This window comes from Trachemys scripta, chromosome 7, assembly GCF_013100865.1.
Source record: "Trachemys scripta elegans isolate TJP31775 chromosome 7, CAS_Tse_1.0, whole genome shotgun sequence".
NCBI lineage: Eukaryota > Metazoa > Chordata > Testudines > Emydidae > Trachemys > Trachemys scripta.
Window position 1 is genome coordinate 117,783,561 of NC_048304.1, and position 22,071 is coordinate 117,805,631.

General features: G+C 43.6%; 1 protein-coding gene across 9 annotated transcripts in view; it reads right to left on the reverse strand.

Moving 5' to 3' along the window:
- Positions 1–371: 371 nt before the first annotated feature.
- Positions 372–22,071, reverse strand: part of RBM20 (RNA binding motif protein 20) — a 157,024-nt gene continuing 135,324 nt past the window's right edge. For 6 of the 9 annotated variants that reach the window (XM_034775213.1, XM_034775218.1, XM_034775219.1 and 3 more), the window contains 9 exons: positions 21,100–21,243; positions 19,655–19,786; positions 17,182–17,261; positions 15,448–16,138; positions 11,535–11,633; positions 7,597–8,257; positions 6,198–6,317; positions 5,078–5,199; positions 372–608 (listed from right to left, as the gene is read on the reverse strand). In XM_034775213.1, coding sequence (XP_034631104.1) covers positions 498–608; positions 5,078–5,199; positions 6,198–6,317; positions 7,597–8,257; positions 11,535–11,633; positions 15,448–16,138; positions 17,182–17,261; positions 19,655–19,786; positions 21,100–21,243 — 2,160 coding nt within the window. In that variant the 3' untranslated portion in view covers positions 372–497. Of the gene's footprint in view, positions 609–2,341; positions 2,419–5,077; positions 5,200–5,709; positions 6,089–6,197; positions 6,318–7,596; positions 8,258–11,534; positions 11,634–15,447; positions 16,139–17,181; positions 17,262–19,654; positions 19,787–21,099; positions 21,244–22,071 lie in introns of those variants that run through there. The other 3 variants (XM_034775214.1, XM_034775222.1, XM_034775221.1) reach the window with 3 other exon arrangements.

Below are 22,071 nucleotides of genomic sequence, written 5' to 3' on the forward strand. Positions count from 1 at the left end.
GAGGCCACTGGGGTTTACCTTATGCCATCTAACAGCACTAGCACAATGGCTTTAGGTCTCTTAAACAAGGCCTATTGTTCACTATACTAATGAGTGACGTGACTTAAAATATATTCATGTTAAAAGCTTCATTCAGGACATTTCTTTTCAGATCATTTCCACTGGAGGATGCTAAATTCTTCTAAATACTCAGCCTGACCTACTGTGTGGCATCTGAGAATCCCTGAGAATTCTGAGTTAGTATAGGAAGCCGCTCCCAACACACAGCCTGAGAAAGAATAGCTGTGCTTGTTACGGATACGCCAGGACTGCTTCCCCGTGGGAAACTATTCCAGGCATTATGGTTTTTAATGGCAAACCCTGGGCATAGATGCATAGAACATGCTGTTTATTGTGCTTTCCTTCCTCCTGCACAGTGCAAATTGATCACCACACCATGTAGATCAACAATGAAATGTCAGCATTCACTCATTTACAACTCTTCTAGTTGAGCGACATCATAGCTTTTTCTTCTCAAAGTGGGGAACAATCCCAGCAACGTCCTGTGGCAGATTGCTGTCTTCTTCATTCATTTTCAGACTCTCTTCTGCAAGTTGGGATAGATACTTCTGTGACCAAAGGAAAACCAGAGGTGGCATTAGCAAGATTGATAATACTCAGCACAGAGTGCTTTATAGCTTCAAAGCCCTGTCACTAGCCCTTAACAACCCTGGGAGATAGAACCCACAGACATTCTGTCTACACTAAGGAAATTTAAACTGGTGTATCTGTATTCATGTAGATCCCCTAGAGCAAATTCCCTTAATGCTGACAAGACCAGGGAGGTTAAGTGACTTGCTCAATGCCACCCAGGAAGTCAGCAGCAGAACCAGGAGGACTACAGTTCAGGATATCCTGGCTCCCAGTCCCATGCTCAATCTACTAGACCTTTTCTCCTGGCAACTAGAAGCTGATTGCTCGATTCTGCTCTCACATTGGGGTAAATCAGCAGTAATGCCACAGACGTGAACAGAATTACACTGGTATTGAAGTGGTGGGATTGAGAGCAGACACTGTTCCTGAGATATGATTGAAAACATACGTTACATTTGCAAAGCATCTGACTTAGACACATACCTTTTGATGTATATAAATCTATTTCTTTTAAGTGGAAGGAAAAGTGAAGCCAACAATCATCACTGATAGAATTTAACAATCTGGCTGGAGTATTTGCTTGTATTGACTTGTTTTATTATGATGGAGTTCAAGTGCCTTAAATATCAATAATATAGTGCGATCCTAAAATCTATTAGCAGCCAGTCACGCTGCTGACTTACTGGCAACGCCCTTGGGTGGCAGAGGTGCACACAAAATGGAAGGTGGAATGACATGGGCGTGAGAGAGGCATGCAAAAATTTTATACTCAAATTCAACCCCGGTGAATGGCATGAGAGGCAGAAGGGAACAAAACTTCCTCATCACAAGTAAAATGTTCCTCTCTGTGGATCCTGACCAAGCAAATGCCAGTTACTCAAAGTCTTGAAACAGATTCGTTAGCACCATCAGTCTACGTACAGCTGTGATGAGAAATTACATACATCTCTAGCTATGAACAACTGCTCTGGTCTAGGACTGGTCATTTAAAAACACTGCTCCAGGGGGGAAAACAGAATCCTCATGGCAACTCCGCAGCAGGCACCTGCTACGTGTCTCTCCTTTCAGTGGTGCCTGTGTATGACCTGCTGTTGCACCGTCTATACGGTACACTGCATAAACTCACAATGTGCAGGGCAGGATTAACTTTTGGGGGCCCTGGAGCCCGCCCAAAGGCCCCGCCCCTGCACTCCTCCCCGAGGCCCCGCCCCTGCTCTCCACCCATGCTCCGCTCTGAGGTCCTGGCCCTGTTTGGCCTCTTTCCCACCAGGCCCCGCCCGTCGCTCACACGAGGGGTGTGTGGAGAGGAGTGAGGTGGGGAGGGGGTGAAGAGGGGCCAGGCAGGGAGGGATTGGAGAGGTGTGAGTGGGGGAGGAAGAGGGGGAGGGTGTGGAGAGGAATGATTGGGGGTGGGGCTTCAGGGGGAAGAGGCCAAGTGGGGGTAGGGCCTTGGGGTGTGGCCACAGTCCAGGTGACAGGGCATCTTCTGAGTGTGGGCCCGTCACTATTGTAAACTCAGTACTGACTATGTGGCCTTCATTTTCTAGAGAAAGGGCAAAACTCTTTACGTTTCATGTGTAGCAGGAGGTGACTCAAAACTATTCTTCAGCTTCCAGAGGCAACCTTCCCTCCCCCCCCTTATTTTTTTTTTTTTTTTGAGGGGAAGGGGTAGTCACTAGTCCATTTTTAAACCCCAAACGTTGCCTGCCAAGATCCTTAGAGCTGCTCTTAGATTGTATACCATGATGATTGCCACTGCTGTAATCTTGAATAGAGAGCTGTGGCCTGCGGAAACGCAGCACACAACACTCGGTCTTGATCTAACTGGACAAAATTCCACATGGCTGCAGGCAAGAGTAAATATTACAAGAGTCTTTGGATAGACATGGAATTCATTAAGGTTGGTTTAATTTATCTTTAAACCATAAACTACATTTAATTACTAGCACACATAGATGGAACATATAACCCATAAGCTGATTTTTTTAAGCTATTGCCTACCCAATGATGGTTGAGATTTTCAAAGCTGACTAGGGGTTTAGCCACACCCCCTTGTTGATTTCAATACCATCTCATGTGGCTAAAGCCCTTCTCCGCTTTGAAAATCTCAATCTAAAACCCCCAACTGCTATTTATCACAGAACTGCAGCAAGAGGGAGAAAATACTTTTTTGGTTTAAACAGAAATCCACTACAAAACGTACACAGAACAACTGCTCTGGTCTAGGACTGGTCATTTAAAAACACTGCTCCAGGGGGGAAAACAGAATCCTCATGGCAACAGAAGGCAGTCAGGCATTACAATGCATTCCATAAAACCTCTCTACATTTATATGTAAACCAGAATGAAAGTGGCTTTGAAAATTGTTTGGCATTAATCTAATTCTGCGGTTCTCAAGCTTCATTGCACGTTGAACCCCTTCTGACAACAAAAATTACTACACGACCCGGGGGGGGGACGGGACCCGAAGCCTGAGACCTCCTGAGCCTCACCGCCCCAGGCAGAGGGGCCCAAGAGAAGCCCAAGGATGGGGGGGGGGTCCGTAATCTGAGCCCCACCGCCCCGGACTGAAGCTGAAGTGTGAGCCCTGCTGCCCAGGGCTGAAGCTCTCAGGCTTCGGCTTTGGCCCCAGGTGGTGGGGCCAGGGCTGGCTCCAGGCACCAGCTTACCAAGCGGGTGCTTGGGACGGCCACTCCAGAGAGGGGCGGCATGTCCAGCTGTTCGGCGGTAATTCGGCAGACGGTCCCTCACTCCTGCCCGGAGCGAAGGACCTCCCGCCAAATTGCCGCCGCAGATCGTGATCGCAGCTTTTTTTTTTTTTTTTTTGGCTGCTTGGGGTGGTCAAAACCCTGGAGCCGGCCCTGGGTGGGGCTCAGGCTTCGGCTTCATCCCTGGCCCCCAGCAAGTCTAATGCTGGCCCACTTTGGGGTCCTGACCCACAGTTTGAGAACCACTGGTCTAATTTAAAATATAATCTATCGACTTTAGGTACTTATCCGGCCCCCATCACCATAACCTTTAATGTGTTTAATGTGGGGGGAAGCAGTGTATACGCTATTATCTTCAGTTGGAGAACTGAGACACAGAAAGGCTAAATGACTTGCCCAAGGTCAGACAGGAAGTCTGTACCAAAGCAGGTATGCTGGTGCCCTAGACCATCCTCCTTCTTCTATATCCACTCACCTCAATATTTAATTACTAACCCCCGGACCATCCTCCCTCTATAATCACATCTTAACAAGCAGACTGGGCCTTTTCTGTGAGTGATCCTCAACACCGGAACTTGATTTTCCCCCTTGGTGTGGCTGAATATGTTCCAGACAAACTGCACACCCCCATCTTTTCTTCTTGGGGTGGGGATGCACCGAGCAGGGTGGATGAAGAATGCACAAAGGTATGGTTAATAGTGATGCTGTTATGAACAGGGATTGTTGATATTCTCCAGTGAATATCTAAAAAGTGACCAAGGTAGGGTTGGGTTTGATTTATTTTTGGATATGCCAATGATCTTAGTGCAATATTGTCTAGTGTGTGCGTGGAAAAATACCCAGAGCAAGGGGTGGGGATTTAAAAGTAAATCTAAATAAATACATAGGACATGGCATTCTTCTTCAGTGCCTTCTAGCAATTGTTATGTAGCATTGCGCTGCTCTGTTGGACAGCTGCCATGTTCCACATCAGAGATGGTTGCATTTCAGTGGCCCATGAAGCCACCCTCAGATCATTTATGTATCATACACATAATGCTTTGAAATTCCTCAAGTTGAAACATACTGTAGAGACTTAAATTGGCACAGAAATAAAATTATACAAATTCTAAAAGGGTAACAAATGTAGCTGCCATGAAATTAAGACATCAGTAGTGGTGGCAGGCTCTGTGCAATCTGTCCCAGAAAGAAGTGCCTATGCTCTTCAGTCCTCACCTGAAACACCCCTACTATTCCCTAATTTTGGGACTCTTAAGAGGAGAGACTCAACTGGGCCAAATTGTGTGCTAGTATTTTTGCGATGAGCACTTCTCACCTCATTTCACTTGTGAGCCATGATTTGAGCACAGGGATCCAGAGGTGACAGGCTAGTGTGCTGGCCGGCAGCACTGCACAAACCATTTGATTTCTATACATTTGTCAGCTTAAAAGATTTAAAACTGTCCATTTCCATGCCAGTGAATTCTGTGCGCACCATGAAAGCAGGGCCACCCAGAGGATTCAGGGGGCCTGGGGCAAAGCAATTTCAGGGGCCCCTTCCATAAAAAAAGTTGCAATATTATAGAATACTATATTCTCATGGAGGCCCCTGTGGGGCCCGGGGCAAATTGCCCCACTTGCTCCCCCCTCTCGGTGGCCCTGCATGAAAGTCCGTTTTATAGCACCAGAGAGTTTTACTCAGTCTGACCCATTCGTTAGTAGAAGCAGGACTAACACTAATTACACGTGTGTTTTACCTGAAGATTTTTGTAGTGAACAGTACTTCTGCAGTGGCTTGTTTTAGCGGTCTCTTCATTCGTGTAGAAAAGTCCACAAAGCTTGCAGTAAAACCCAGTTCTGGGCACCACAAATTCCACACCTACCAAACAATTTTGAATCACATTAACATGGTTTACTTTCAAAGAGAAAAATATAATTTAGTTCAATGATAAAGAAACAAAGGCTAATCCCAGATCTACTACTTTCAAGTTCACCTGAAAGGACATCAAATTCTGTAACACTGACAAATGACGGTGAAAAATTACAATTTAAAACATCATGCGTCATGCATCTGACGAAGTGGGTATTCACCCACGAAAGCTTATGCTCCAATACGTCTGTTAGTCTATAAGGTGCCACAGGACTCTTTTTGCAATTTAATACATCATGTACTGCAAATACACATTGTATACATTCTCTTAGGTATTATATGTATTTATACATTATCTCAGATAATATATGCATGTATATTTATTGAGAATACATGATGGTATAGCCCAAAGGGTTGGGATAGTCACAAGACTTACTAGGGGCAAAGGTCACAACTGAGTTATATAGGTCATCCCTAGCGAGTGCCAATAATATCCTTATATTAGATCACACCACAGTTTCTGTATGTTCATGATCTATGGTTGTGTAATGTAATCGATCCATTCGGGGCTAAATCACTCTAATTTTTCATGTCACATGCTTAGAAGCTCCTTACTGTACAGAGAACTCACTTGAGAGATCTCTCTGCCCTCAAGATTTCCTTGGCACTGAGCAATGCTTCTACCAAAGCCCAGATAATTTCTTTCTGAATGTGTCAGTCCCCCTATGTTTTAGGCCTTGGAATCCAATGGCAGTTATTTCAGCTGTTCAGTGTCATTAATGAACACATAGTCCATTTATCTGGAATAATCATCAATAATCTGGAATAAAAATCTCAGTTCTTTCAACATTTAACCATGTGTTACTTACTGTTTCTTTTGATTCTCCTTGCATTCGTTCTGAGAAACAAATACAATAAGTAGCCTTAAAGTGACACCTTGTTGTACATTCAAGGTATTGCAATGGACAGTGTCTCATGAGGAGAGAGACCTAAATGTTTAGACATACCTAGAGGAATGCTAAGTTCAGTGAAAACATCCTCTTGTTCCCAAGATGGTGAAGAATGGGTTCTTTTAGATTTCACCTCGGAGAATTCAGGAGATTTAATTTCCAGGTACCTAGAATTTACTTAAAGGAATAAAAGCATTGAATGAAAACAGTTTAATGAAATATGACAACTTCTATAATCCCCTTTCAAACTTTTTCTGAATGAGGCCAGAAGTTAAACATGACCTGGAAATGGAATATTTCCATCCAATCTGGATGCTTAAAACAGTACAGCTGCCAATCGCTAACCAATAAGAAACACCACATATTAACTACATTTTTTTTCTAGAGACAATTTCATGTTCATTACTGCTCTTCTGTTTATATTTTAAACTTTTCCATTTTGGTAATTGCCCCCTTTCATTAGAGAGAGTGTGTTAAAACTGGAGCTATACTTACTTTATGCATGCCTCAGTATTACAGGATACTGACAAACACTATTATTCTGTATTTATATGTTAAATCAGTGCAGGCAGCAGATTTAATGCATGGGAAATATTGTGTTGATTTACTGGGAAGGATTAAGGCTGGTAAGAAAGATATCCTTCCTCCCCGTTCCAGACATGTGAATTGCTTATATATTATGTATAAAATACAGAGCCACTCAAGATCCCAAGTCACTACAGCATTACAACAGAGATGCAGGATTAAGAATAAAGGGCTTGATTCTGATTCTGCAGTTCTTCCAGACACTACTGTCCTTACTCAGGTATTTTTCCTGACAGCTAACGTTTTTAAATAGGCAGGTATGATTAATCTTACCCTCTGAAAATATTTTCTGGCTTTGTGTTACCATGTGCCTTGCCACAGCAGGTTATATTAGAGGGAACATCTAAGAAATAATGGTACTTGGTTAGTACCCACCCAAGTCCCCACACAAAGTCACGTGCTTGCATGAACAAGGACAGAGAAGTAACAGTCTACAAACTATTTTCATCTTTTTGCATGGTGGGTAAGAAACAGCCATCCTGAGTTTCTTATGTGGGCGGGAGCCAGACAGATATAAAATATCCCTCGGTTATTTGTTGACCCTGCAGGAACTGGAGTTCTTCTCATTGACCATTCAAAGTACTTAGCAGGGGGCTACAAGAGTTCAGCTCAACTCACGTGAACCCAGATGTGACTGTTACAGCCGATTATTGCAAGTTGCTTATCGTATTTCCTTTACACCATTTGACTAAAAGCCTTTAAAGGATTAACAGGGCTCTCATGGCAGCAGGGTTCTTTTACTGAGCTACTCCTAGGAAAATCTTGACACTATTAGCAACATTTATTCTTGTTAGCAGCAGATTAAAATCTAATGCATCTTGCACAGATAAAAGCTCTCCACCAGCAGAAAAGAAAACACAGAAGTAGTTACCCCGCGTCTCTTGACACTCTTGGCTTCCACGCGTTGTTTCTTCACTGGAGTTTTTTACAAGCATTTCCATGACTTCTCTACTCTCTGTTTCTTGTGATCCCATCTGCTTGTAATGATCCACAAAAGTGCCAGAGAGCTGGTGCGTCTCTCCTTTCATTTGATCAGAAGGTATCTGTCCATCCTCCAGCTTTACGTGAATATCAGAGCTCTCCTCTATTTTTCCTTCCTTTTTGTGGTAATTAGAATCCCTAAGAGCTCTGTCTTCTTGTGATCCAGCTGGCTTCTGTTCAGTGTCCAGATTTAGGCTTGATGCTTCGGTAACTGCATCATCATCATCAGCTTCTGGACAGCCACCGGAAGCAGCTATGCTTTCCTTTGCCGATCTGAAGCTCGTTTCTGGAGCTTCCTGGGCAGATTCGCCTTCACACCTGTTTATCTGGCTATGGTCTTTTTCCAGTTCTAACGTGCTAGTTACATACTGATGCGTTTCTGAGCATGCTTTGTCTTTTGGATCAACTGGAACAATTTCTTCAAGTTCAGTTATATCCGGCTCCATAATAAAGTCGTCTTCTCCCACTTCATCCACTGTGACCAGTTCTTCCATGTTAGCTGGATACCAGGCCTCACCTTCCATCTCACTTCCACTTTCCCAGTCTCGCTCCTGCAGCAGAGAGGGAAACGGGTTGGGAAAGATGTCATAGATATATATCTTCAATATTAGGGAATGGGCTTTGGCGTAGTGATCACAAGTGATGCTTTGGACTGGCCATCCCTCATGTCCTACCATGTCCACAATTCCTAGGAACGGTACACCATGGTACCATGTTTGATTTACTCTGTGTACGTGTAGGGAGGTGTATATGTAATCCACGTGCTAATAGGGAGATATTTCTTTAGAGAGAAGCGGGAGAGGAGTGAGTTGTGTCTGGGTCATTCTTGCTAGGCAGATGTCCAATTAGCACTCCACACCCAGAAGTTTCTGGAATTGGGTGTGGTAGCTGGACTCATAGACTCCACTGAGAACAAGTAATCAGGGCAGCTGCTTTACAAAAGGACATGTGACCTGCTGGGAGAAGCTTAGCCATGGCACAGAAAGCAGGCTGGTTTCCCTTAACTCTGAAGCACCGTACAGCAGGTTAGGAGTATTGTTAACTTTCCAACACAGGGAAGCCTGGCCATGTTAGAAAGAGGAAACTGGGAGGGGAAACTAATGTCTTTCATTTTAGTTACACACCTTGAGTGTGATTTGATTTTAGCCAAACCGTTTTAGTTCAATTGTCTGGTTCAGCAACTTTTTTCTTATTTAAATGGGATGATGGGGAAAGTCGTCTATATCTGGCTAGTCTCAGTTTTGTATTTTTCTTGTAATAGGGTTATTGATTTATATACTTAATACCGATTGGCTGATTAATTAGCTAGCTAGCTGAGTGATTCCATAATCCAGTAGAGGAGGAGAAAGTCTGCTTGGGTTCCAGTTGGAGATTTCTACAAGCAAGAGGAGGGATGATATTGCTACAGAGCTTTCAGCTCAGCAGACTGTCTAGAGCCGATGAACAAAGACTCTAGCTGAGACAGGTAAACTCAGCCTAAGCTGTTGGAACTCTGAGTTACTCCTCACTGTGAGTTTGTGGGGACCGACCTGTTTAGATCTAATTTGTTTCTTTTGTTTATATTTATTGTGACAGACCCAGACCAGTGGGGTACAAGAGTCTGGTAGAGGGCAAATATACTGGTCCCTGGATGAGTAGTTTTCTGTTCCCTGAGTGACCAGAGAAAGGGGCTGCACTAGAGTAATCAGGTACCTGCTAGAACCAGTTAAGGCAGGCAGGCTAATTAGGACACCTGGAGCCAATTAAGAAGAAGCTGCTAGAATTAATTAAGGCAGGCTAATCAGAGCACCTGGGTTTTAAAAAGGAGCTCACTTCAGTTTGTGGTGTGAGGAGCTGGGAGCAAGAGGCGCAAGGAACTGAGAGGGTGTGCTGCTGGAGGACTGAGGAGCATAAGTGTTATCAGACACCAGGAGGAAGGTCCTGTGGTGAGAATAAGGAAGGGGTTTGGAGGAGGCCATGGGGAAGTAGCCCAGGGAGTTGTAACGGTCATGCAGCTGTTACAGGAGGCACTCTAGACAGCTGCAGTCCACAGGGCCCTGGGCTGGAACCCAGAGTAGAGGGCGGGCCCGGGTTCCCCCCAAACCTCCCAATTGACCTGGACTGTGGATTCTTCCAGAGGGGAAGGTTTCTGGGCTGTTCCCCAACCCACATGGTGAATCTCTGAGGCAAGAAAATCCGCCAATAAGCGCAGGACCCACCAAGATAGAGGAGGAACTTTGTCACCTTATGTATAATTGTGGAGATAGAGTATGTGGATTCTGAAGTAGCCTTATTAGGTAGTAGAAATTAAGCTATTATTATTATTGTTTCTTGATTATTATAAGATTGTATGAAGTTGGTACTTAAGAATTAAGTTCATTCCCTTTGTTCTTTTTGGACTTGATTGTGGGGAATCCTTGCTGAAAGTCCTCCATGACTGATCTCTGGGTCTGCATGTGCTCTTCTATAGGAGTTGTGTTTAACCACTCGGAGAGTTCCCCCACTGTTACATATACACAGACCACTTTACAATAGCCACATAAATGCTTCTAGCACTGCACTTCTTTGGGGATATTTTGTAATTCTCTGGGTTGCTGAAATCTCCCCATCTCAGTCTTATGTTAATTATCACCATGTGCCACAACTGCCCAGAAATCCACAACCTGTTGTACCTAATTCTTTGAATAAGTCTTTCTTCAGGCCCAGAGGAAATTCACTTACCTACCCCTCTGGGGACATAGGAGCCTTGCCAGCAGAGACTGCTGGGGGAATGTGCTGAATTTGTCCACTCCCCATCATCACCATGGCCAACCTCTCCCCAACCAACAGTGTCATTTTTTTGCCTGGCTGCACACTACCTCACGCTCCTACAGAGAAAGGAAACTTGTGACTACCTACTGCAGTCACTTCCTTCCCCATGGACCCTCTGCCAGAGATTCTGCTGGCAGAAGCTGGCTTAGACCTTGGAGGAAGTTAGCCTTTAGAGTTCCACTAAGATTTGAATCTCCTGGAATACTAGATAAATGCCAAATAAAATCGCAGGATGGTACTAATTATAAACTCAGTATCCAACAGTGGACCTTCATTCCAAAACATTAGCACTGGCTTTCAGAATGGCACCTATTAATTACAACACCTGCTTACTTTTAATGCATACTTGGAATAAGTTAGATTTTAACTCCCAGAATCATTTTATGTGCATAAGAGATTAAAAATCTGTGTTTCTCTCCTCTTTGGTCATTTCATATGAAGCCTGGCAGTGTCCTAGGGTAGACAGACTGTTCTGGATCAGGAGATCAATTTTCTACTGCACCAGATACTGATAGCTACCACAATCGACCATCAGCTGGAGAATTTCGAAGACTATGTCTCTGTGCTACTGCAACGGGAGGTTTGTAGTGAAATTATTTAATTAAAGAGAAATATTTAAAAAGAGGTTGTCTACAGTCCATCTAATGCCATCATTCTGGAAAGGCTCCATCTCCTGTCCCATCCTTTGCTGTAGCTCCAAAATGACTGCCTCTTTTATTTTTGGACACACTGTACAGTTATGTAGTCTTTTTAGGCATATGTTCCTTCACATGCATAGCACTTGGCAGCAGCAATTAAAAGTAATCTATACAGGCATACAGCAACTAAAAAAAGAGCCTCTCAAAACCCTGTCAGGCAAAAGCTATCCATAGAAGCAGAGTTCAATATGAGGTAAGTTAATTTAGACATCCCCTCTCAGAGTGTCTGAGAAATGGCATTCAATGGGGGTGTAATATTTCTGTCTGCAAAATTTGCTGACACATTCATGTGTTGCTGCATTTTATACTAGAGACTAAACCCAGTTAACACACAGCTTACCTTCTCTTTTCTTGTGCTTTCCATGGAATCTGCTGAATCTTTTCCTTGTTTATTTGCTGAAGGTGAGGTCTTCTCTGTAATATGCTCCTCTTTCCCAAGCTAAAACAAATACAATATGTTTATCTGTAGTGACACTCAGCAGTAATCCTAAACAGAGAGATTTCCATTCTGGTTCTATTCTGAGTCTTCGTGAGCAAAGGCATTCAGCATGGTCCCATTCCTTATTCATCAAATTTGTACAAGTGAACTGTACTCTGGGGAAACACCCAGAGATTGGAGACTTCTATCTAGCAAAGCTGGACAGAAAATTTAAAAAAAAAGGAAATTTTGAGGAAAAAAATGGAAATGATTGAAAATTCATGAATTTCCAATCTTCCTTCTTCAGTTTTCCAACCAACCCTGGTTTATAATGATTGAATGCAGTGTAAGAAGGAGGGCCCAACCCACTGATTTGTGATTGTAGGATTGCTCAGGAACGCAGTTCCTTGCATACGTTATACTTTGGAAAAACAAACCACAATATTATATGGTGTTTAAAAAAAAAAAAAGTAGGTGGACTGGAAGTTTGGGTCTTTTAAGCTTGAGGGCGTCCCTTTAACCTGATGAGTGACCTTAACCAAAGATTCTCAGAAGGTCTATTGCTAACACTGTTAGTTTAAGATGACTATTACGTGTGTGCAATTAACACTGCAGCTTCTCTCCAAGGAAGCACAAAGCGACCACAAAAAGACAATCAAGCCACATCATCTTGGTTGTCACCAGGGACTGAACCCAGGACCTCCAGAGTTAAAAGCAGGAGCCCCTGCAGCTTCTGCAAAAGGATTAAGATCTGCACCCGGCAGCTGCAGCGGACTCATATCCTCAATGGACCAGGACCAGAGGTACGCCTAACACAGAGGAATGACAGCTTTGATGTGGGCTCCTCCCGCTCTACCTCTCTGAGACTCCAACTGCATGAGCCAGGAGTGCCTAGATCAAAGCTGCTGTCATTAGTAGTCCCTGCAGACTGCCACAAGAGGAGCGCCACAGGGCCAGGCAGGAGGGTGCCTGGCACCAGAGAGAATCATAGACTATCAGGGTTGGAAGGGACCTCAGGAGGTCATCTAGTCCAACCCCCTGCTCAAAGCAGGACCAATCCCCAACTAAATCCCCAAATGGCCCCCCCAAGGATTGAACTCACAACCCTGGGTTTAGCAGGCCAATGCTGAAACCACTGAGCTATCCCTCCCCCCATCTTAGAGAGAGCCCTGCTCCGAGGTATCATTCAGCCACACTGAAGTACACAGGAAAAGAAAAAGGGGACAAAAATCTGGTGCAGACAAACAGATTGACTGGATGTGGCAGAGCCGTTGCCTGCTTGCTACAGAGACTGCTGAGCTACAACCTGGAAACGTCCGTCATTTTTTCCCTGCATGAGGAATGTGAGCAAGATCAACTAAGGCTTGCCCTGAGCTGACTACAGATTTTGAAGTTCAGCAGGATCAACTCAAGTCATTGCCCCTGGGGAACCAGAAACAGGATATCCAGCAGCTTCTTCAAGTAAACGCTCCCCAGCGACAGACACTGACCACCTACCCATTTTCAAGACTATTGTTAGTTAAATACATGTACAGCCTTATACGTACACACCCGTGCTGTAATGTTATCAGCCTCTGTACACCATGGGGTCATCAGACGTAGTGTCAAAGTAACAAAGAGTTAAGGTTAGAACTTTTCAGAAGAGCTCAACTAAATTATGTGCCCAAATCCCACTGGTGTCCCATTAGGTTCCTTTTAGTCAATGATTTTTGGGGAAGAAAGCAGCAAGGTACTGGGGTGAATAACAGAGCTCTCCATAATGGTATTTCTGTTGATGTGGCAAGTTACAGAATGTTCGAGTGGCTTTTTCTCCCCGCTTGGTGTTAATAATGTGAGTTCAAAACTGGCTCGGTGTATGTTGCACCCCTAAAAGTGCAACTGCTCCCCAAGAAAGCGTAGAGATACTACACATGACAGGTCTCCAGGTGCATGAATAAGGAAAATGAACTTTTGCTCACAAAGTTTGCTACTGAGTTCTTGAGCTGCTGTATAAAATGTATAAAATTGTTCTGTGGAGGGCTGGTGCCGTGAGAAAGGTAGCCTGTTGAAACACACCTTGGACAGGTTTACCTTTCACTTCTATTAAACCTGATGATCTGGATTTTCTGGTCTGAAGCAGCACAAAGTGACCTTAAGCCAGCCAGAGAGAGACACTGGAGAATTCCCTCTACACAGCGGAACACTCTGCTGGCAGAAATCTGGTGGTGGCAGCCCTGCTGCCTCCTGTGCCAGCCGTGTAAATTCAGTAAAGGGTCTTATGCCAGTGGCATATGTAGGGCCCTACCAATTTCACAGCCGTGAAAAACATGTCACGGACTGTGAAATAATGAATACCTTCTCAATGAAATCTAATCTCCCCGAAATCAATCGGGCTGGGGAGGGACAGGACTTGTTCTTCCCCTGCGCAGCTGTTACGGGGGGAGATCAGACCCACCTCCGCAGGCGGCGCAGAAGTGAGGGTGGTAAACTCTCACTTCTGCACTGCAGCAGCCCCAGAGCTGGGCTCCGGACTGCCGCCCCCCATGGCTCTTGGCGGGGCTTGGGGCACCCAGGGTTGGGGCTGCCACTTCCCGCGGCTCCTGCTGTGGCTCAGGGCACCCTATTTCCAGGGCTTCCACCCTCCCCCTGTGGCTCCTGCCAGGGCTTAGGGACCTGGGCTGGGGGCTGCCACTCTCCATAGCTCCAGTCCCCGCAGCTCCTGCCCAGCTCGGGGCTCCCCCCAGCCCCGTGGCTCCAGCTGGGGCTCAGGGTGCCCGGGGCTCAGGGCTGCTGCCCTCACAGCTCCTGCCAGGGCTGAGGCACCCATTTTTCAAATTGTCTGGGGCCCCTGGGCACGGGCCCCATACATTAATCCACCACTGGCCCTGACTAGCAGCTAGGAGCCCCCAGCTGGGGCACTCCCAGCAGCACTGGGGAGATCGGACCCACCTCCAGGAGCCCCGTCCAGCTGCAGGAAACTCCGCAGCTGCTGACTTCAGAGATGGGCTCTGAAGGCAGCACAGAAGGGCGTACGGCAATCCTGCAGCCCCTCTTCAACAGCTTTGAAACACACACCCCCTCCGGCCCCCACAATCGCCTGTTGGATCAGGAACCCCCTGGTTACAACACCTGAAATTTCAGATGCAAATATCTGACATTGTGAAATTGACCAATTTTAAGACCAGGTGGCCATGAAATTGACCACAGTGAATGGTGAATTTGGTAGGGCCCGAGGCATAGGTTCCGGCAGCCTGGAGCACGGGCTGTGAATTTGGGAGCTGCTACCGGGTCATGAAGCTTTTCCTCTCCATTCCATCCAAGTGGAGAATCAAGCCCAGAGAGATTGTAATTTTACCTACCAGTGAAATTTGCTAAGGAATTTAAAACTATGAAGTAATGTGCTATGAAGATTCACTGCTTCTGCCTAGAGAGGATAACGAGTCCCTGCCCGGCCATTACATGGAGTGAGAAATTAGTAATATTCATTGTCACAGTCAAGAGTAGGGAATTACAAATACAAGTTACCAATTGCTGTGCCTACAACACCAAGAAAACCTTGTCATGAGAGTAAAAGGTCATTCCCACGCTGACTGCTCCACAAATCACAGGTGGCTGTATAGAAAGAGAGTTTCTAGCTAGCTGAAAGGGGAGCAAAACAAAACATTTTGTATACATCACTTTTACCTGCAAACATCACTGCGGTTTCATTGCAAACAAGCCGACAAAGGACATGTTTGGACTAGCTTCACAGCAATCACAGTAGTTATGAGCCCATTAGAAAAGTCATTACTCCAGCGTTACAACTTTTCACTTTTATGTAGTGTCCCCTATTCTAACCGAAGAAGCTCCCTGTTACCTCATTCTCAGGTGCGTTGCCTTCCTTTGCGTCGCTGCTTTCAGCCGCCGCAGCAACATCTTCAACTGGGTCTTTATCAGCTTTCTTGATTTTATATTTATCACTTTGCTTTTGCCTGCTGCCTTCAGATATCTTGCTGGGCCTTTGTTCTGAAGTTTCCTCCTTCTCTAGGTCCTCACAGTGAGAGTGTTTGCGCTCTCTTAACCTGGCCTCTTCTTTTCTTTTAGACTTCCCGGGGGCATCCGGCAGCTGCTTTTGGTATCGATCAGATTTTGACTTAGCTGCTTTTCTGTAATAGTCATCTTCCCTGCTCTTATATGCAGGTAAAGCATGAAGGGCATTGGGTGAACCACCCCTTAAGTACTTTTCTCTGTGCCCTCTGGCTCCTTCGATCCGTCCATCTAAGTCTAGCTTATCCAGCTGCCGTATATAGTATTTTCTCTCGTGAACCCATGTGTCAGTCCTATCCCTTTTCTCCTCCCCGTTCTCTCTCCAGAGTGCTGCATCTCTTTCTTCCTCTCTTCGGGAGTAAGGGGACTGATCCCATGACTCTCTTCCATTTCCCCAGTCTGTCCTGCTGGCACCCAATGGACTGCGAGGTGAGCTGCAGGAAGTAAAGCTTGGGGTGTGGGACCTTGGTGACAGAGAGCGACTTATGGGGCTGCGAGACCGTGGCCTCTCAGTCCCATACCTGCAGCAGAAGGAAAGCACACAATTAATCATCTCTGTCTGGAGGAAATCTAGGGAATCTTTAACCTGTTTGGATCCAGCCATACTGAATACTGGGTTTGTACACTGAGGCCAAAACAAACAAACCTTAAAAATTACACCCACAGATTTTTCACATGTACTCATTTGCACATGCATCTATTTGCACATGTATTGCTCTCTTGCATGTGCTGGAGCCTGGTTAGGATTGTACTAATGCTCACAGCATTTTCAAAAAATCCACATAGAATCTGTCATGAGAGAACATACTTGTTCTCCCGTAAGAGTGTCACAAGGTGTCAGTTTCTAAAGCCTATGACATGTTTAATACAAGCCATTTATGCATCCAGGACATCACTAAGGTGATAAGAAGTGGCACATCTACCCTGAGTTTTCATGTTTTAAAAGTTGTTTCACTTTGTGACTATCCCTTCTACAGAACTACTCATAGCACAAGGCCCATAACTGCACACAACAGAAAAGAGACATATGGAAAGTATGCAAAATAAATAAAAATAAAATTTTATTTAACGCTTCTCCTTCTTCTGGGTCTTCCAGTGCATTTAGCTGGTCTGTCTTTAGATAAGGGAATGTCTTGTAATTTGTGTTTTGTACATCATGCCAAGCATATTGTCAATGCTCAGAATAAGAAGAAATTAATAATAAAAACCATTTTCTTTCATAACAATCATTCCATCTGTCATTGTGTTTCATTACCCAGGCTCTATGATTTACCATAGTATCCATTTGTGTTTTTTTCCAAGAAGTAGAAATGAAATATAAAAGACTACCAAAACATAAGAGAGAGAGAGAGAGAATTAAGAAAGAAAAGTAAATAGACATGCAGTGATTATCCTGCTTGCCGGTCAGCAGAGTTATCCAAACCCCTGTTTCCAAACCATCCAGCAACCCTCTAAATCATCAAGAGTAATGGCTCAGTATTCAGAATATACAGAATTTGCTTTCTATATTGCTCTGAATCAAGTCATTAAAAACAAAGTATGCCCAGCTGACATCATGAGTTACCTGTCGGCTTCACGGTACATATCTCTTTCCTTTTGAGAATGGATGTCCTGGATGATTGCTGCCACATTTTTACCTGGTTTCTATGCAAAAGAAAAGATACCTGTTTAGAATCCAATATGTCTCTAAGCTATTTTACGTGCAACATCATCTATGAAGTGACATTCCATGTAGCATTTCATGACACTACTTGTGAAAATTGTTCTGATATAGTGTGTTTCCTACAATCTTCTCTAAAGTTGGTAGCATAGTGACTGATGCATTAAAATTATACTGATAGAAAACAGTGATCTGTTACTCTACAGCAGGGGTCGGCCACCTTTCAGAAGTGGTGTGCCGAGTTTTCATTTATTCACTCTAATTTAAGGTTTCGCGTGCCAGTCATACATTTGAACGTCTTTAGAAGGTCTCTTTCTATAAGTCTATAATATATAACTAAACTATTGTTGTATGTAAAGTAAATAAGGTTTTAAAAATGTTTAAGAAGCTTCATTTAAAATTAAATTAAAATGCAGAGTCCCCCGGACCGGTGGCCAGGACCCGGGCAGCGTGAGTGCCACTGAAAATCAGCGCGTGTGCCGCTTTTGGCATGTGTGCCATAGGTTGCCTACCCCCGCACTACAGCATTGTATCTTTATATTTGTTGGCTTATATGATATGACCTGAAAACTAGACACTCTCTTTTTGCTGGGCATTCACTATAGAATATTTGTTAGGCATCTCCATGTAACAAGAGGCAAATTAGGCCACTAGCCCAAAACATGGATTAAATAGACGTGTCATTCATGTTTCTGCCTCCCTAGGAATAGATTGGTATGGTATTTAATTTCACTGCTTAGTCCATTTAGGAGCATAGCCACACAACAACATGTGTAGCCATTGGAGCTTCAAATAAAGAATGCCAGGAAAGCTTGTAAGAGAAATTTCAACAGGTGAAATTTTTTCAAGACCATTTATAAAAAAATGTATTACAGCAGATCAAAGTGGGCATACCTCTTTAAACACTAACAACAATAGCTGAACAATATACACCTCTACCCCAATATAACGTGACCTGATATAACACAAATTCGGATATAACGCGGTAAAGCAGTGCTCTGGGGAGAGTGGGGGACGGAGCTGCGCTCTCCGGCAAATCAAAGCAAGTTCGATATAACGCGGTTTTACCTATAACGCGGTAAGATTTTTTGGCTCCCGAGGACAGCGTTATAGCGAGATAGAGGTGTAGTCATATGGGCACTGAAAGCAGTTCATAGCAGTATAAGCCACCCTTTCCTGGATTAAAAAAAATCACTTTTGCTACCTTTGAGGGAAAGAATCAGGAACCTCTGAGCCATAAGGCTGCATGCAATTGGAACTGCTGAAAATTTTTAAAGTTCACATTCAATATCTATCTACCTTAGATGCTTACCAGGCCTGTATTACCATAGTATCTGAGCACCTCACAAGCTTTGATGTATATACCCCCAAAACACCCTGTGAGGTAGGGAGGTACTATTCTTCCCATTTTAGAGATGGGGAACTGAGGCACACAGAGACTGGCGCATCTTTGGTAGAGCAGGGAATGGAACCCAGGTCATCGGAGTCCCAGGCTTGTGCCCTAACTACTGGACCATCATTCTTCCCTGGGCTACCCCCAACCCAATGCTACAGCATACACACAACTCAGCCTGTATACAGTGAAATGAAACCACACGCTATGTGGCTCAGAGAGTGGGTAATGAGCAATGGAGCTTTTCACCTCTACATCACTAGTTCCTTCCCAGGTTAGTCATCATGAAAGTAATTATTCCCTTAGTGTTGGTGGCACATGTGAAATGCATTAGGTTTTCTCAGTCCAGTTCTTAGAGTACAGGAATCCATGCAGTGACACTCTCAGTAGAGAGGCCAAAGACTGAATGATCGTTCAGCATTCTGATTCCCCATGACAGATTCTGCACTTCAGTTAGATCATCCGCAGAGAGAGAAAACAAGCCGTTGATAAAAATGTTTAAGGCAGCACTGCCACCATAGTTACACATGGAAATTGTACCATGGCTCCAGGGTACAATTAGTGAAGCCATATTTACTAAATCATAGCTGAAGAATGACAGAAAGAATAGTAGCCTCTTATTTTTGCCACCACACGGAGTCTGCAATGTTTCATGCACGGCTGGATATTAGGCTTTGGTTAGACTGAGCAATACCAATGTCTGGCCATAATAAGACAGTTGGGAAAGGAGTTTAGAATTAATGGTGTGACAATCAGATTAAGTAGAGTCTCTGCAAATAACTCAAATACAAGAAGAAAGCAAACAGTCAAGTAAACATGGTTTGTTAGCATATGTTGGTTAACTTATTTGCCATCATTTCATTTTTTAAATTCTTACTATGGTAAGTAAAAATCAGTGACGAGCAGAGGATTTTAGATGGGTTTCTGAGGGTATGCCAATAACTCCAGAGTTACAGTACAATCCGGAACACGTTTATAGGTTACCTTCAGCTGAAGCTCCTTGTATCTTTTAGACATTCTAATGAGTAACTTGTCATCATTTATCATAGCAGGTTTCTCTTGGTAGTACTGCACCATTGCCTGTGCAGCCTCCGTGTAAGCCATTTCAAGAAAGGCCTATCACAAAAAAGAAGAAGCTGGTGGATGCTAGACAATATGCAGTGAAAGAGAAAAATGTGGCACACCAACTTTAATTCATAATATTTTGAAGAGACGTTTGTAATAGTAAATTGTAAAACACAAGAGTGTAGACAAGCATCCCAATGAAACAAGATTTTCTTAGAGCCATGTAGCTTTTCAACTTTGGAACTGAGATAGTAACCATGAGTATTTTGCTCAGTCTCCATTTATTTAAAAGAAAATGGATTGCCAATTATAAAAGATGAGACCCTACTAAAAACAGAGATGAAGAAACCATTTAGCAAAAAAATAAAAATGACTTTAACTAAACCTTTCTTGGCATTTGAAAAAGTTAATTCACTTTCTTCCCCTTTTCTCGGTCACCTTCAAACTTCATGGTTAGTTGGTGAAAGGAAGCAGAGGAACTGAAATACTGGGAGAGGTGCTGCTCTTGAGATTTCCAACTGAGTTTTGCAGACTCAGTAAGGATCCAGACTTTGGCATGCAAGACAACAAATCAAATGTCAAAAAGTTAGGAGACGTGTCTGTCACCATCAAAGGCCAGAAAGAATTAAAAATCAGAGTGATGTTAACAAGCAGGTTTATAACAATTTAAATAAAAATATATTTTGATGTGACTTTAGTTTAAGTGACCAGTGTAAACTCATGAATGTAAATGTACTGGATTTTAAAGTATGATTATGATGAGAAGACTATAAAATCATACGTATCCCACTTCAGTGATTTATTTCCATATAATTTTGATTAGTTTACAATTTAAATACAACATAAGATTTTACTGATGGCCAGAATGATGAGCTCAACCTGTGATCTAAAAATCCAGGCTGTGCTTTGCTTTCTGCATCGCCAAAAATGAAGATTCTGTAACCAGCGCTTAGCTACGGTGGATGATGAATGAAGCAGAATAGAGCACAGCTCATTCTTCCCACGGCTAAATCAGCTCTGCAGTGATGAGTCGAAAAAATAAATAGCATGATGAAAATACAGAGGGAGCTACTAAGGGTAATAGAACAAGTCAAAATTATTCCAATTTCTGAAATGATAAAGAAACATTTTTGCAAAAATGTTTCACTTATTAATACAAAGTTTTCACCTGTTTTTGCCAGTTAACAGGCAATCCGAGATGCCATGGTTACGGGTTACGGCCACATCTGTAACCCTGATCACACTTTAAAAAACACCCCTTTGTACCTTAATAGCATACTTTGCATATTCAAGCTTCTATTATGAAGAAACAGCCTTAAACAAAGATTAATATATCTCAATTAATGGCACAAAAGGCAAAATACCTGATTAGTAGATTTCATGAGGATATAATTAGTGACTTTCCCAAAGGGAAGTCCAAGATTAATGACATCGTTCTCTGTGCAGCTTCCTTCGGGGAGATTGCAGATGTGTACTACTCGGCCCACGGTGGATTTGCTTTGAGGAAACTAAGAGGAATAAACATATTTGTATAGAAGGTTTGATAATATAGCAACTAGGTAGGTTTTTGCACAAATGAGATTTCCTAATCAGCACTAAAAAAATTAAAACCAAACTTCCTTCCTTTTAAATGTTCTCAACCTTATAGTTTTATATCAGACCCAAGACATCTCAGGACATTATATAGTAAATTCAGGTGAGGGGACTACAGATGAGGTATGGGATAACCATGGGCTGCATTTAAATCCTTCTGTCTCTAACTCAGACTGAATCATGCAGGAAGTAAAATGAGCCCTGTTTAACTTTTAGGGTAGTCACGTGTATTTCATTTTGCAGAACCTACAACGTTCCCCCTTCTGCCATGACAATGAAACACACTGCGGCGTTTCCACTTTGGGGCCCCTTTTGAACACTGACACAGACACTGAACAGAGTTCTCTAATTGGGTTGGCACAGATTTGAAGCTGGCAGAGTGGTAATCGTGTCGAGATAGTGGAAATCTATTCTGAAATGCTGAGGCAGTTTCCAAAGCGGTCTCCTGTCGCCCTTACGTGGAAAAGAGGCTTTGCACTCCCTGTTCAAAGAGGCATCGAGCTATGTTGAGAGATGTATGTAATGTAACCCAGCTAATGCTACTCGGAAGACTTCTCACTCAGGAGATAACTGGGGATGTACTGTGGAGGACTTATGATCTTTGCTATGCGGTAAGGGCAGATTTTTTCCCAGAGAAGTAACTCTGCCTTCAGTTAGAATGTGCAGTTCAAAGAAAGGTGCAAATCAATTGAGCTAATACGATCAAGTTCACTGGAGCCACCACAGATGTTTGGCTTGTCACC